The 12,876-nt window shown below is 38.6% G+C and overlaps 2 protein-coding genes and 1 long non-coding RNA gene across 4 annotated transcripts; all 3 read left to right on the forward strand.

Annotated features, from left to right (window-relative positions):
* LOC109832289 lies at positions 5,652-6,152 on the forward strand. Its single transcript, XR_002244685.1, has 3 exons — positions 5,652-5,796; positions 5,878-6,041; positions 6,080-6,152. It is a non-coding gene; the product is annotated as an uncharacterized LOC109832289 (long non-coding RNA).
* LOC109834154 (beta-glucosidase 18-like) lies at positions 7,583-9,052 on the forward strand. Of its 2 annotated transcripts, XM_020402087.1 has the most exons (3): positions 7,583-8,023; positions 8,538-8,604; positions 8,812-9,052. In XM_020402087.1, the coding sequence occupies exons 1-3, from the start codon at positions 7,901-7,903 to the stop codon at positions 8,928-8,930; spliced, it is 309 nt and encodes a 102-aa protein (XP_020257676.1). In that variant the 5' UTR covers positions 7,583-7,900; the 3' UTR covers positions 8,931-9,052. The 2 variants fall into 2 exon arrangements, with proteins under 2 accessions (XP_020257676.1, XP_020257677.1); XM_020402088.1 differs by lacking the exons at positions 8,538-8,604; positions 8,812-9,052 and adding an exon at positions 8,141-8,339.
* Positions 11,332-12,684, forward strand: LOC109835135. Its single transcript, XM_020403124.1, has one exon. It carries the CDS (start codon positions 11,332-11,334, stop codon positions 12,682-12,684), a length of 1,353 nt encoding a protein of 450 aa, XP_020258713.1.

A 12,876-nucleotide genomic window follows, 5' to 3' on the forward strand; every position in this document is an offset into this window, starting at 1 on the left:
TTAAAATATTATAAAAGCATGTATCATTGACACGTTACTTACCCATTTAGAAGTAAAAAAACAATTGGATAGCATTGAGATAGGTTATAATATTGGAAGCAAATTGCCTTCTCGAACCAACATTCCAGAACATTGAGCCAAGTATTAACAAGTATTAAAGCAGAGATAGTAGTAAAGAACAATCGGACAACATTGTACTTTGGACTTCTCCGGTATACAAGATTTTGCTTCCAATAACATATTCTAAATTGAGATAGAGTATCTTGTGAAAACTTAGAAGAGAATCTCAGTGGCTGTGTACCATTAACAGGTCTACTTAGTTGATGAATAAGAGCTTCAACTTCCCTGACAAAGAGTAACAATCTGTGAATTACAGCTACAAGCTTTCTTTAAGTTCATGAATGAGAATTATTACGAATTGATCTCAAGTAATCAAACCAAATATTAGAATCACCTGAATTGATCTGAGTTTTTGTACACGGTAGCAAAGTCCGTATCAAGCCTCTTTTCACAAGCTGGTGTGTTGATTTCCAGCATCCAAGTTGCTGGATTATATCCATCAGTAATGGGAGGGATCCCCCCTCCCCAAAAAAAAGCACACACAACAAACAGATGATTCAAGGACATATGGATTGATTTGAATGAGCTCTAAAGTCAAACGGTCCTAAGTTCTGTGCAGTTGGTTTACAAAATGAAACACAATGAGAAGTCAACAGCATTCAGTTTATAGAAATGTTTGCATCCTAACATTTCGTATTGAGCTGTATTATTTGATGAAGGGAAAAATAGCACGGGCGGCATTGCATGGATACTCTTTCTACTAACCTAAAAGTCATAGTCAGATCAGTGGTACATAAAATGCATAAAGGAACACAACCTGAAAGTAGTTCATCATAATTTGTGAGTTTGTACCAAGCGCGCCTCCATATATGACCCGTCCTCCTCTCTTCATAAGAAGTAGCTGCAAGAAAGAAAAGAAGCCATCTATCTAAAGGAGTCAAAAGCTTATGCTTTTACTGAGATAGAACAATAAAATAGGTTATAATGCATACCGCTGTGATTAACCTATTGGAACCAAATCTATCTAGATTTCTTTACACTTTCAAAACATCATTATTTAAATACTTAAAAAACAAATATTAATAGGAAAAAATCAAACAGACTAGCTTGCGTGGTGAGAGGAAAAAAGACAGGCAAGCAAAGAAACTTCTGTGACTTAACACTAATAATCATCATAAAATATTAAAATGCACTCAAAAGAGAAAAAAAAAACTAAATAAAAAGTAATTTATACCTTGCTCTTCTATTTTGAAACCAAACTTCCACTTGCCTTGGCCTCAGATTAAGCTGCTTAGCAAGAGCAACCTTCTGCTTCTGCAACACAAAATACCCAATCCTATTAACAACTCAAATTCTACAAATAAAAAAATGATAAAAACAAAAGTTTCTTTTCTAAACGGCGGTAAGCTTACCGGGTTGAGAGTATTATGCTCTTTAAAGCTCTCCTCCAAGAACGCAGACTGCTCCTTTGACAACCTCAGCTTCTTCCTCGAGTTCCCATTCTCGTCTTCATCGCTGGCCCTCGAAGATGCCCTTTCCGCTTCCCCATCGTCGGCGAACATGGCGGCTCCGGCAGCGGCGATGGCAACGGCGGAGAACTCGACGTATGCTGTTGGGGCATACAGACACCGTCCTCGCGGTCCCGTCCTCTTTTTTTCCTAATTTCTGAAACCAGATCAAAAAGAACCCCAAACCTTACACCTCTCGTCCTTGATGCTCGTCGCCAATCCCTTAAGCGTCATCTTCAGATCTTCCACCGGATTAAATCTAACGAAAAAAGAAAAGAAAAACAAATTTTCGTTAGAGGTAAGGACTATCTCTTCGAATTAGGGTTTTGGAATCCATAAAGCTCAACTGGAGAGGGCGGCGCCGACGGTGGAGGTGGAGGGGGGATGAGGGGGATCTCGGCGCGGCGGGAGAGGGATCCGTCTGGGTTGAGCGAGATCCGAAGGTTTTGGTGAGGGGGATGGGCGTCGAGACGAGAGAGAGATTTAGGGGTTTTTGGATGGAGAGGGCCAAAGCGGAACAAAAAGAGGAGGGAAATGAAAAAATAGCGGGGAAATGGAAAAAAAAAGGAAAAAAAATGTTTCAAGGCCCTAAAAAAAGATACAGATGTAGATGTGGCTCAGCCCCACCAACTTTTTCCTTTACTCTTTAACCCTTAAAATCCTAAAAAACATGTTCAGCCCCCTTTTAACACTCTCCAATGAATACATCCCAAAACATTCTGAAAATACCCCTTCCTTATCTTCTTCTTCTTCTCTGTGGTTTTCTCCTCCCCCTCCTCCTCCTCTCAATCTCAATCTCCTCCCCCTCCTCCTCTCAATCTCCTCTCCTCCTCCTCTCAATCTCCTCCCCCTCCCCCTCCTCCTCTCAATCTCCTCTCAATTTCCTCCCCTCCTCTCAATCTCCTCTCAATTTTCTCCCCCTCCCCCTCCTTTCAATCTCCTCCCCCTCTCCCTCCTCCTCTCAATCTCACCTCTCCCCCTCCCTCTCCTAGTGGTGGTCCTCCACCGCCGTCCTCTATTTTGATCAGCCCCTCTCCTATGTCACCCGCTCCTTCGCCACCCACCTCTCAATCGCCGGCCAACGCTCCACCATCGTCTCCTACTCAGGGCAGCCCTCTACTTGTGACCTCGTTGTTGTTGCGTCAGGTAGAGGATTGAAAGAATTTATTTTGGAATATTGTGGTTGGATTAAAATATGAGTTTTGTTGGGAAAAGTGTGTTTGAGTGTATGATCAGAGGATTGAGCTTGGTGGGTATGGTTGAGGATGTAAAGAAGGTGCTTGATGAAATGGGTCACTTGTGGTTTAAGCCATCGGGGTTTGAGTATAGAGTAGTGATTCAATGATATGGACGATTAGGATCGTTTAAGGAGATGGGGAGGGTGATAGGGAGAATAGGCGATGCTGAAATTGGAATTTATACGATTTGTGTGGGTTTGGTGCTCTCTTGTTATGCTGAATAATGAGGAGGCTTTGTCGGTTAAGGAATTGGCTGACGCATCAGTCTTACTTGAGAAATTGGCAAGTCTCGAACTTATGAGGGATTAATTCAAATAAAACACTTCTCGACTTGCCGTTGGCAAGCCTCGAACAATGGACCTTTTGAAATACTAAAACATAAACTTTCCACTAGGCTACTAAGCATTTATGAAAAGTACTTGTAGTTAATATATATAGTTTGAAAACTCATTTTGGAAAGCATTTTTGAATAAAAAATCCAACAGATAGTAGGCTCATAAACATGAGACCTAACAAAGGGTATTCTTAAAAAACACAAAAATTCTATAGAAAAATATTTCCCGATTATTTGTATCCCCACATGATGTCAATAATTATATAAAATAATTTGACGAAATTTTGCATCCATGGAATATACGGGAAAACAAATACCAAGTAGTCAAACAATGTCAAGGCAGAGAAAAAAATCATTGCTCTAATACCAAATGTTAAGCATATTTACAAATAATATATGCTATCAAAATGAATAAACTGAATGCGGAAGAGATCAGTATATCCCGGCCATTGACGCTTTTGCTTAGGGACGCCTTTAACGCTCTATGTTTTTGGTGTTCTTCTACGCTCTCAGTCATTCTTATGATGGTGTATAGAAAATATCAAGAGAGAGTAAATTGAGCTTAGGGACCCAAAACCCTTTTAATTATATTTATAGATGTTCTCCCATCAAGCACGTCAAAACTTAGGGGTAGTTACCACAAAAATAGGATCAGATTAATCACCCATTTAAATGTGTAGTTACAACAAAAATTAATGAACGTTGGACCACTTCATGAGTGGTTAATACCACCCCAAGATTCCAGGTAACAAACTTACATGGGGATGATCCAAGACTTGCAGAATCCATTCAACAAGTCCGATAATAGATCGGGCCTCCTCTTGTATTCTCATGTCATGAGAACATCAGACGCACTAACTAACATGGTTGGCGGATCCGGGTACAGACGATGATCCAAGATTTGCAAAATATATATTAACAAGTCCATTAATATTTTGCCGCTGTATGATGGTAAGTACTCCGGCGGTGGACGGAGTTGGGGAGGTCAAGTGCAGAAGGACAGGATTCAAGACGGCGGCGGTGCAAGCTGGGACTATTGCTTGTTTTCATTAATTTAATTGACAGATGATATATGATATTGTTTGAAACTTATAACTGATATATACTTAAATACACAGAAATGAATTAAAAAAACAATTCAAAAGATTACAAATAACTTCACATGCAAAGTAACTACTTCACTATACCACCACGAAAGAAGGGAAAAGAACTAAAAGATTAGCTAAATATCATCCTTGTCTTGGTCTCTCTTCTCTTTTCTTCTACTTCTTGCACCACCCCTCCATCTTGTGCTTTCTTGTTTCCATGGACATGCATCTGATGTGCATACAACTCAGATTTTGCATTTGGACTAATCAAACCATAGCACGACAACAAGTTGTCTCTATTAACGTACTACGTACGCCCTTTAACTTATCAAAGTGTGGGACTATCGTTTGGCTCGAAGCTCGTTCAAGGCAGGCTTATCAGATCGAAGGGATGGCCGGCCACGTAAAGGGGGAGGAGACTCTTTTCTTGTCTTCATTTCTACCTTGGATGAAGTCTCTCTTGCCTTCTTCTTCAACATATAGTCATCAATCTTAGTACTCCTCTCCGCTAAAATCATCTCTCTATCTAGCTCAGACATCTTCTCCTGCTCTTCCTTGTCCTCCTCATCTTTGTATAGATCACTCCCAACTGGAGGAGCATTATCCGAATCATCTCCACTAAGCCTGCCGTCATCATCACCGTCATCTCCTTCGACTCCTCTCCCTATATCTTCATGTGTATCCGAGGATTGGTTGCCCCCGGCCCTGGGTTGCCCCAGCCCCGGGGCTTGGTGGGCTTAACCCCAGGGCTGGCCCTGAGTGTGGGACATTCACATTCATCCTACTACCTATAGGGAGTCTTGAAGGTCGATCTTGAGAGCTTAGGAAGCATGAAGAGTCCGAGACATCCACACACAAAGGCACAGGCGGATGCAAGAGCAAATGCTGAGATGTTCCCCTTGCCGAAGTTTTGGTCCCACGTACCTGAACCAAGAACCACTATCACCTGCAACAATCGAATCAATCAAGCAAAACATTAACGTTATATGTTAGTTCCATGAAGTTGTTGATATGGTTTTATTTAAGATAAATTACAGAAAGTCCTTTAAGGTTATAGTTTCAAAAGTTAGGGGTTGACACTACCACATAATTGATCTATTGCAGCGGTTAAGACGCAACGGTTCTAACTATTACGTTAGATATCTATCGTAACGGTTTACAATGGCTAATACAACATTAAATGAAAAATGTTGCCATAGGCCAAATAATTGTTCATGGGCTTAATATTTCTTCGTGGGTTTGGGAGTTAAGTTTGTAAAGCCCACTGCAACCAAATATCTCTCTCTCAAATGCAATCCCTAAAATCGCCTCCAAATTTTTCCGATCCCTAAAATCGCCATGGCCAAAACCTCGTCGCCGTTTTCGGATCGGATCGTACCTCTAAGCTCCTCTCCGATCTCCAATCTCGTTGATTTCATCGCCGAGCTACTCCCTGGTTTCTAGGGTTTGCCGTTCTCTCAAATCTCCTCTCAGATCTCATCTCCGAGCTACTAATCTCGGCGTCATGCTACTCTCGTTGCCATTCCAGTCTTGTTCGTCGTCGTCAAGCTACTAATCTCGTCGTCAAGGTACCTCAGTTCCTTGCATTTCTGATCTCTACAATTTCTTCCCCCTTTCTATCTTTAAAAATCTCTTCTTCATTTTTTTAGGTGCTGCGGATAACATCGATTGCTGCATTAATCACGATCCATTGCTCTAGGTCGATCCCTGAGGTAAGATTTCTTAACCTAAAAGCTATTTCTTCTCAAAAAAAATTGGATTTATTTGTTTTCTATTGGGTAATGACAGAATGTTGGTTGTGATTAGCTACTAGGTTGTAATGACAGAATGTTGGTTGTGATTAGCTACTAGGTTAGGCAAGTGGGTTAATTAAATTGAGGGGATTTGCTTATATCTTGATTTAAGTAACTGTTGGATCACTGTTTTATTAATCTTTAAATTTTTTGATTTTCTGCGGGAAATTTGGGGAAATTGTGGACATGCTTCAATTTATTTTTCATATTATAGATGATTTAAATTTGTAATTTTTCATTTTACAGGTTTAAAAAATGATGGAGAAAGATGGAAGGGTAAGAATTTAATTTTCTATTAATACCATTGTTTTTGTTTCTTTTGAACATACTGTTGTTCTTGCTGTTTCTGGTCAATTTAGAGCTTAACTAAAGATTTGGCATTCTCAAAATGCAAGGGTAAGAATTTAATTTTCTATTAATGCCATTGTTTTTATGCGTCACTTGATATTTTTTTCCTGAAAAGGAACCATTGTTAGAAATAAAAATTAGTTTAATTCAGATATGGTTGTTTATCAAATTGTTTATTTAAATTTTTTTTATGTATTTTATTTTTTTAGTTCAACAGCAATTAATAATGTAGTTTTATACTTTACAGTCTCATAATCTGAAGCCGATACAAAAAAGTTGCATAACGAATGGAGGAAAACAGCAATTCTTTTATTCCACTTGCCTGTTTTTAACTGATACATAAGTATTTCCTAATTTTATTATATATATTATGATGGTTGTATTATGAACCCCTCTTGAGGGAACCCCTAGCTCCGTCAGAACTATGCTTATAATGTTAATACATGTAGTTTGACGTACGTATAGACAGTATGATGTACGTATAGATCGACATGCGACTGCGCGCGCACACAGATAACATCCCTCACTCTCATGTATCCAAGGATGCCAAGTGATATGAAAACAATTGAAGGGTGACAAGTACAACTGAAAATATTGGTGAGGGCGTTTTATATGCAATTTACCCTGTATATGTACACATATACACATATATATGTACATATGCGCACATACACTTAATTTTTTTATGTAAAAGGTTGAAAATACTCAACATAAATTCTAAATGCAATGATCGACAGGAGATGATTTAATCCACCTGACTTTCCATTACACCTTTGTGACTAATATTTTCTTGATAATATCCATTGGAGTTTCCAGCATTCCCATGCTTGGCTACCTCATTTCCGTTGCTCAAGGATGAGGGACCTGTATATACATGGTAATTAGATGTTTACAACTTGACATTTGACCATTCAATTCTTTATTGTATTAGTCCACATCAATATTGTGATCAGCTTCTATACTACATCAATGAATGTGCCGATATTATCTAGTGCTTGAATAAGAATTTGTGCTACTCCAGAAGGTAGTTCAATTGAACATCCTTTCTTTAGGTTCCGGAAGCTGCAGTAGCTAATCATTTTAGTACTGTGCTGCTCAATAACTATAACAGCCAATCTATTCTACAAAACCACTTGCACCGCACCATTTTCCAATTTCTTGCACTAAAGGGGGCCTCCATCTGAGTTTCACTCCCTAGTTGAGCATGCCACCAGTTTCCATCTTTTGCTTTTATTAATCGATCGTCTACTGATTTCCCTTTTACTGTAACTTTAAACATTACCTTCGACAAAATGTACAAAATTCTGAGTTCACTGTCACTAGCCTGTGAATTCTCAACACATTCAACAAGCAACGCATGACATATTAACTTTCGTGTGATACTTGATTTTTCCTTCAACAATATCCACCCCTAATCTCTATATAAACCTCACTGCATTAAGCTCGAAATAACATAGAAGATATAAAGTGCCTGCAGGATAACTTAACAAAGATTTAGGAGCTGCACAAATTAAAGGGTGGGTTTTGAAATATGGAGTTGAAGAAGGTTTTCGCATTTGGTTTGCTTTTTGAGCTCATATCTCTGGCTACTGGCCTGGATCGAAGTGATTTCCCTTCTTCATTTCTCTTCGGCACTGCAACTTCATGCTATCAGGTAAGAATCATCACGAGAACGTACACTTTTTTTTTGTCATACAAACTGTGAAGTATACGGAATGGAGAGATACAACTTCACACTTTCTGATCAAACCTGCAGTACTTTTCTTTTCAGAAAATAAAGTTAATAATTTCTTTGCGAGCGGGTTTTGTGCACCGCATTTTCTTTGATAAGAATGAGCTGGAGGTTTTCTACCCGCGATGCATCGTTAAAGTTGCCAAAGTTGCTCAAAATACCTACGGGTGTGACTACATGTATGAGAAACTTTTGAGCACGGATTTGTTTACAACAGAATGATATTACTTATTTTATTAGCCACAAATTAATTAAACACTTCAAGTGCTTTTTTTAGCATACATTTGGCAGTCCATATAAATTCCAGGATGGCTTTGGGATATCAATTTACAGACACATCCTGCTACAACCTCGTATACAAACGTTTGTATTCGAAAAGTATTCGAAGATATTAATTTTCAGGAGTGCTCACCTAGTTATTTTGTTTTTTTCCCAGATTGAAGGTGGATATCTAGAAGGCAACAAAAGTCTGAACAATTGGGACGTCTTTACTCACATGCCAGGTAAAATTTTATTAACATTAATTTTTGCATAATCTATTATATTTCGAATATTCCTTTGCTGACCAAGACCTGGAAGCATTCAATAATACAAACAGTAATTTTATTCTATTGTAACCCCCCTCAAAAAATAAAATAAATAAATAAAAACCCGTCGCGTGCATTACTTCTTTCATAATCTTGTTCCCTTAAATTTTGGTGTTTTATCAGGAAATATCAAGGATGGGAGCACTGGAGATGTTGCTGATGATCACTACCACCGATACATGGTCCACATTTTAATCATACCATATAGACATAAATTATTTAATCAAGTTCTTGTTACATGATATTATCTGAGTTTTTGCCCCTTTTTTCCTCAAAGATTCTGTCATCTGCCGCCCCCAGATATTTTGCTAGGCTATAATTGCAGATCTCATCAAATTTTAGAATTTAGCTGGCTGAAAAAATCGGGGAGCTGACTAGATGAGTAACATGAAATTTTTTTAGAATTTACCTAGTTTTCTATTTTTTTCTGTTTATTCTCTTTGCTATAGCCTTCTGGAAGCAAGCTCCTTTAAAATATTTGTGATTCTTCCTTTTTCTGATGCTCCTTCTGTTTATTCTCTTTGCTACAGCATTTGGGTTATTTGCTCTTCTGTTAATAGCTCATTGAAAGAGAGACACAGATGTTTAAACAATATTTTATCTTTGCACACTACCACATATTTGCTCTAACGCAACAGTTCTAGTGCAACGTTTATGACCGTTGCGTTAGGTATCTATGGGGGCGGTTTTACAACGCTTTGACAACGGTTTACAAAAACCGCTTCGCTAGGCCCAATTATAAGCTGGCTTGGGCTTAACACTGAAACGAAATCTCATTTTTTTCTCACCGCTTTACCAAATATCCCTCTTTCTCTCTCACTCAACTCATCACCCCTTTCTAAAATCTCCCTCTTCGTTCGCTCTGAGAGATCGCCATGGCCGAAATTCGTCGATCTCATCGCTTAACTCGTCGCTAATCTCTTCGCCGTTTTTCGATCTCATCGTCTCCGACCTCAACTCTGATTTCGTCGTCGATCTCGTAACTAATCTCTTCGTCGAGCTGCTGGTCTCGTCTCCGATCTCATCTCCGATATAGGTCGTCGAGCTCGCAGCTAATCCGTCTCCGATCTCACTCTCCTTTGGACTCTCAGGTACCTTGTTCCTTTAATTTCTGATTTCTACAGTTTCTTCCCCTTTCTATTAGGGAAATTGTTTAGTTGTTGATGGCCTTTTATCTCGCAGTAGCTTACTAATCAGTTTATCTCGCAGCTAATCCGTCTCCGATCTCATCTCCGACCATTTCTCGCAGGCACAAGACGAGATTACATATTGGACAGCTAGTGAAAGATACATCAGCAAAGCTTAAACAAGGTAGTGAAAACGATCACCGTGTTGAAGTTAGCGTGAGTCTTTTACAACAAACTCCTTTCAGTAACGATTTTTTTTTGGTATTTTGCTTTTAGCGTTTTTGCAGTGCTTTGAGAACTCTGTCCTCAGTATTTTACAACAAACTTGTATTAGTCATGCATTATCTGCTAATTCACCGACAGCCAGAGTGAGAGATTGTTGGGATGGAAGTTGGGGGAGGTTGTTTTTGCTTGGCACGGCAAGGGGGGCTCATGACTGTTGATCACCACTATGATTAGTGTTTAATTTGTTGTTGTGTAGATAGGGGATTAGGATTTGATTATATGGGGTTTTTTGTGGGGGGGATTGGTTATGGATACACGTAGTATGTAAAGATGTTGGGTTTATTTGTTTGTTTGGATGTCCTGAGAGGCAAACTGTGTGCCGAAATATTTTTCACGGGCAATGAAGCATATAAGCACGAAACATGACACATAATGACACACAACAGATCCTTAAAGCAATGAAGCATATAAACTGTTGCTAGTTTCATTCATGTTTTTGTTAATCCTTCCACTCATGCAATGTTGTGTTCATAAATTTCTTTACTTTCACTACTAATGTGAAAGTAATTACACATTTAAAGTAAAGTACAGTAGGCTTTTTCTCTACTTGTTTACACTTCTCAAGTAAATTTTCTCGATCAGGGCTCTGTTGTACATGTTGTCACGGGGAAAGAGGGAAACATGGGCTCTTGCAGGAGTTCACCTCTTTACTCCAACTTGTAATTTATTCACGCAGAAGAAGAAAAAGAAAATGATGATATGGCTAAGGTTTTTTTATAATAATTTTTATACTTGAGGAGCTTTGGAAGGTGAAGCTGGATTTTCTGAGATGACACTTTCAGATCAGAGTATCTAACCAGACCAGAGCAGTGCATTGAACTCATAGTTTGGAAGTTCTCTCGACTTTAAGATATTATTCTTATAGCAATGTACCATGACTATGCTTCTAACTGTTGAAGTGTTGAATGCACTTATGTCTTTAGTAGTTATTATATTATTATTTTGTAGGATATTCACAACAATGAAGTATCAATTGCATGCCACCTTTTAATATAAAGTCCTCAGTTTGGACTTCTCACTTGTATTTTTTTATAATCTTCAGAATAGTACGGTTGTAGCATATATGACTTGCAATGTAACTGTTAATAGTGTTAATCAGAATAATGTTGATTGAATATATTGTTATTAATGGCAACAAGAGGATTGATTTTTACATTTCATTAATCACAATATTTATATGTAGTTATTAATAGTGTTAATCAATTTTTTCTTTCTCCAGACCATATAATAAATGGCGGAAAACAGAGATTGGATGTATATCGCTCCAAGAGTGAGTGTGGAGTTCATTAATAATGTCAATGACTTTCTTGAGAGAGCATTTGCTAATGGAGTAGTAGGGTATGAAATATGTTGCCCTTGTCGCATTTGTTGTAATCGTTTTTGGTATAGTCGTGATGTTGTTTATGATCACCTTATTGTCAAAGGATTTGTAGAGAATTATTATGATTGGTTCTTTCACGGAGAGGGTGTGTCATCAAGGATGGATGTTGATGACGATAATGAAGAAGCTGATGATGTTGCTGATGATGCTCAAGACAATCTGGATGGGTTATTGCATGATGTATTTAGAGATGTAGCAGAAGAGTCTCCAGTGAACCAAGAAGATGGCCTAAGTGACCATGAAGAAAGGTTAACTAAGGAGGCAAAGAAGTTTTATAAGTTAGTTGATGAAGGTAAGCAGGAGTTGTTTCCGGGATGTAAAACTTTTTCTAAACTCTCTTTTATCATCCGGTTGTATCTTCACAAGTGCATCCATGGCCTAAGCAACGAGGCATTTGATGATTATCTAGCTATATGGAGAGAGGCAATTCCTGAAATAAATCTACCAAAGTCTTATTATGAGGCCAAAAGAATTGTGAAGGATTTGGACCTTGATTACAAGAAGATACATGCTTGCCCTAATGATTGCATGCTTTACCGTGGAGAAGATGGAGAAAAAGTTACTTGCAGTAAATGTGGTGAAAGTAGATGGAAGGCAAATAAGCAGGGTGTTCCAGCCAAGGTTTTAAGATATTTTCCTTTAAAACCTAGAGTTCAAAGACTATTCATGTGTTCTCAGACTGCTGAATCCATGAGCTGGCATGCAAAAGAGCGCCTCCAGGATGGGAATCTAAGGCACCCAGCAGATGGCAAAGCATGGAAGGATTTTGATTCCAATCATCCTGATTTTGCACTAGACCCTCGTAATGTGAGGCTGGGCTTGGCTAGTGACGGGTTTAATCCATTTCGGACTATGAGCATTTCGCATAGCACATGGCCGGTGATCTTGATAAATTATAATTTACCACCCTGGATGTCTCTAAAGCCAGAATATTTCATGTTGTCTTTGCTTATTCCAGGGCCTCAGTCCCCTGGGAATAATATCGATGTTTACTTGCAACCGTTGATTGATGACTTGAAAGAGTTATGGGAAGTCGGGTTGCTTACTTATGATGCTTCAAGTAAACAACCATTTTATGTTCGTGCAGCTTTACTTTGGACTATAAGCGACTTTCCAGCATTTGCAATGTTGTCCGGATGGAGTACTAAAGGGAAGTTGGCTTGTCCTTGCTGCAACTATGGCACACTTGTTCACAATATTTAAAATACAGTAGGAAAATGTGTCACATGGGTCATCGTCGATTTTTGAGTGATAATCATCCATGGCGGTTAAATAGAAGAAACTTTAATGGCCATGTTGAGTTAGGAAAAGAACCTGAATCATTATCTGGGATAGAGATTATGGAGGAATTGCGTGGCTTTGTTAATGACTTTGGGAAGAAACAGAAGAAAAAAA

Source organism: Asparagus officinalis, chromosome 3, assembly GCF_001876935.1.
Source record: "Asparagus officinalis chromosome 3, Aspof.V1, whole genome shotgun sequence".
In the NCBI taxonomy this organism is placed as follows: Eukaryota; Viridiplantae; Streptophyta; class Magnoliopsida; order Asparagales; family Asparagaceae; genus Asparagus; species Asparagus officinalis.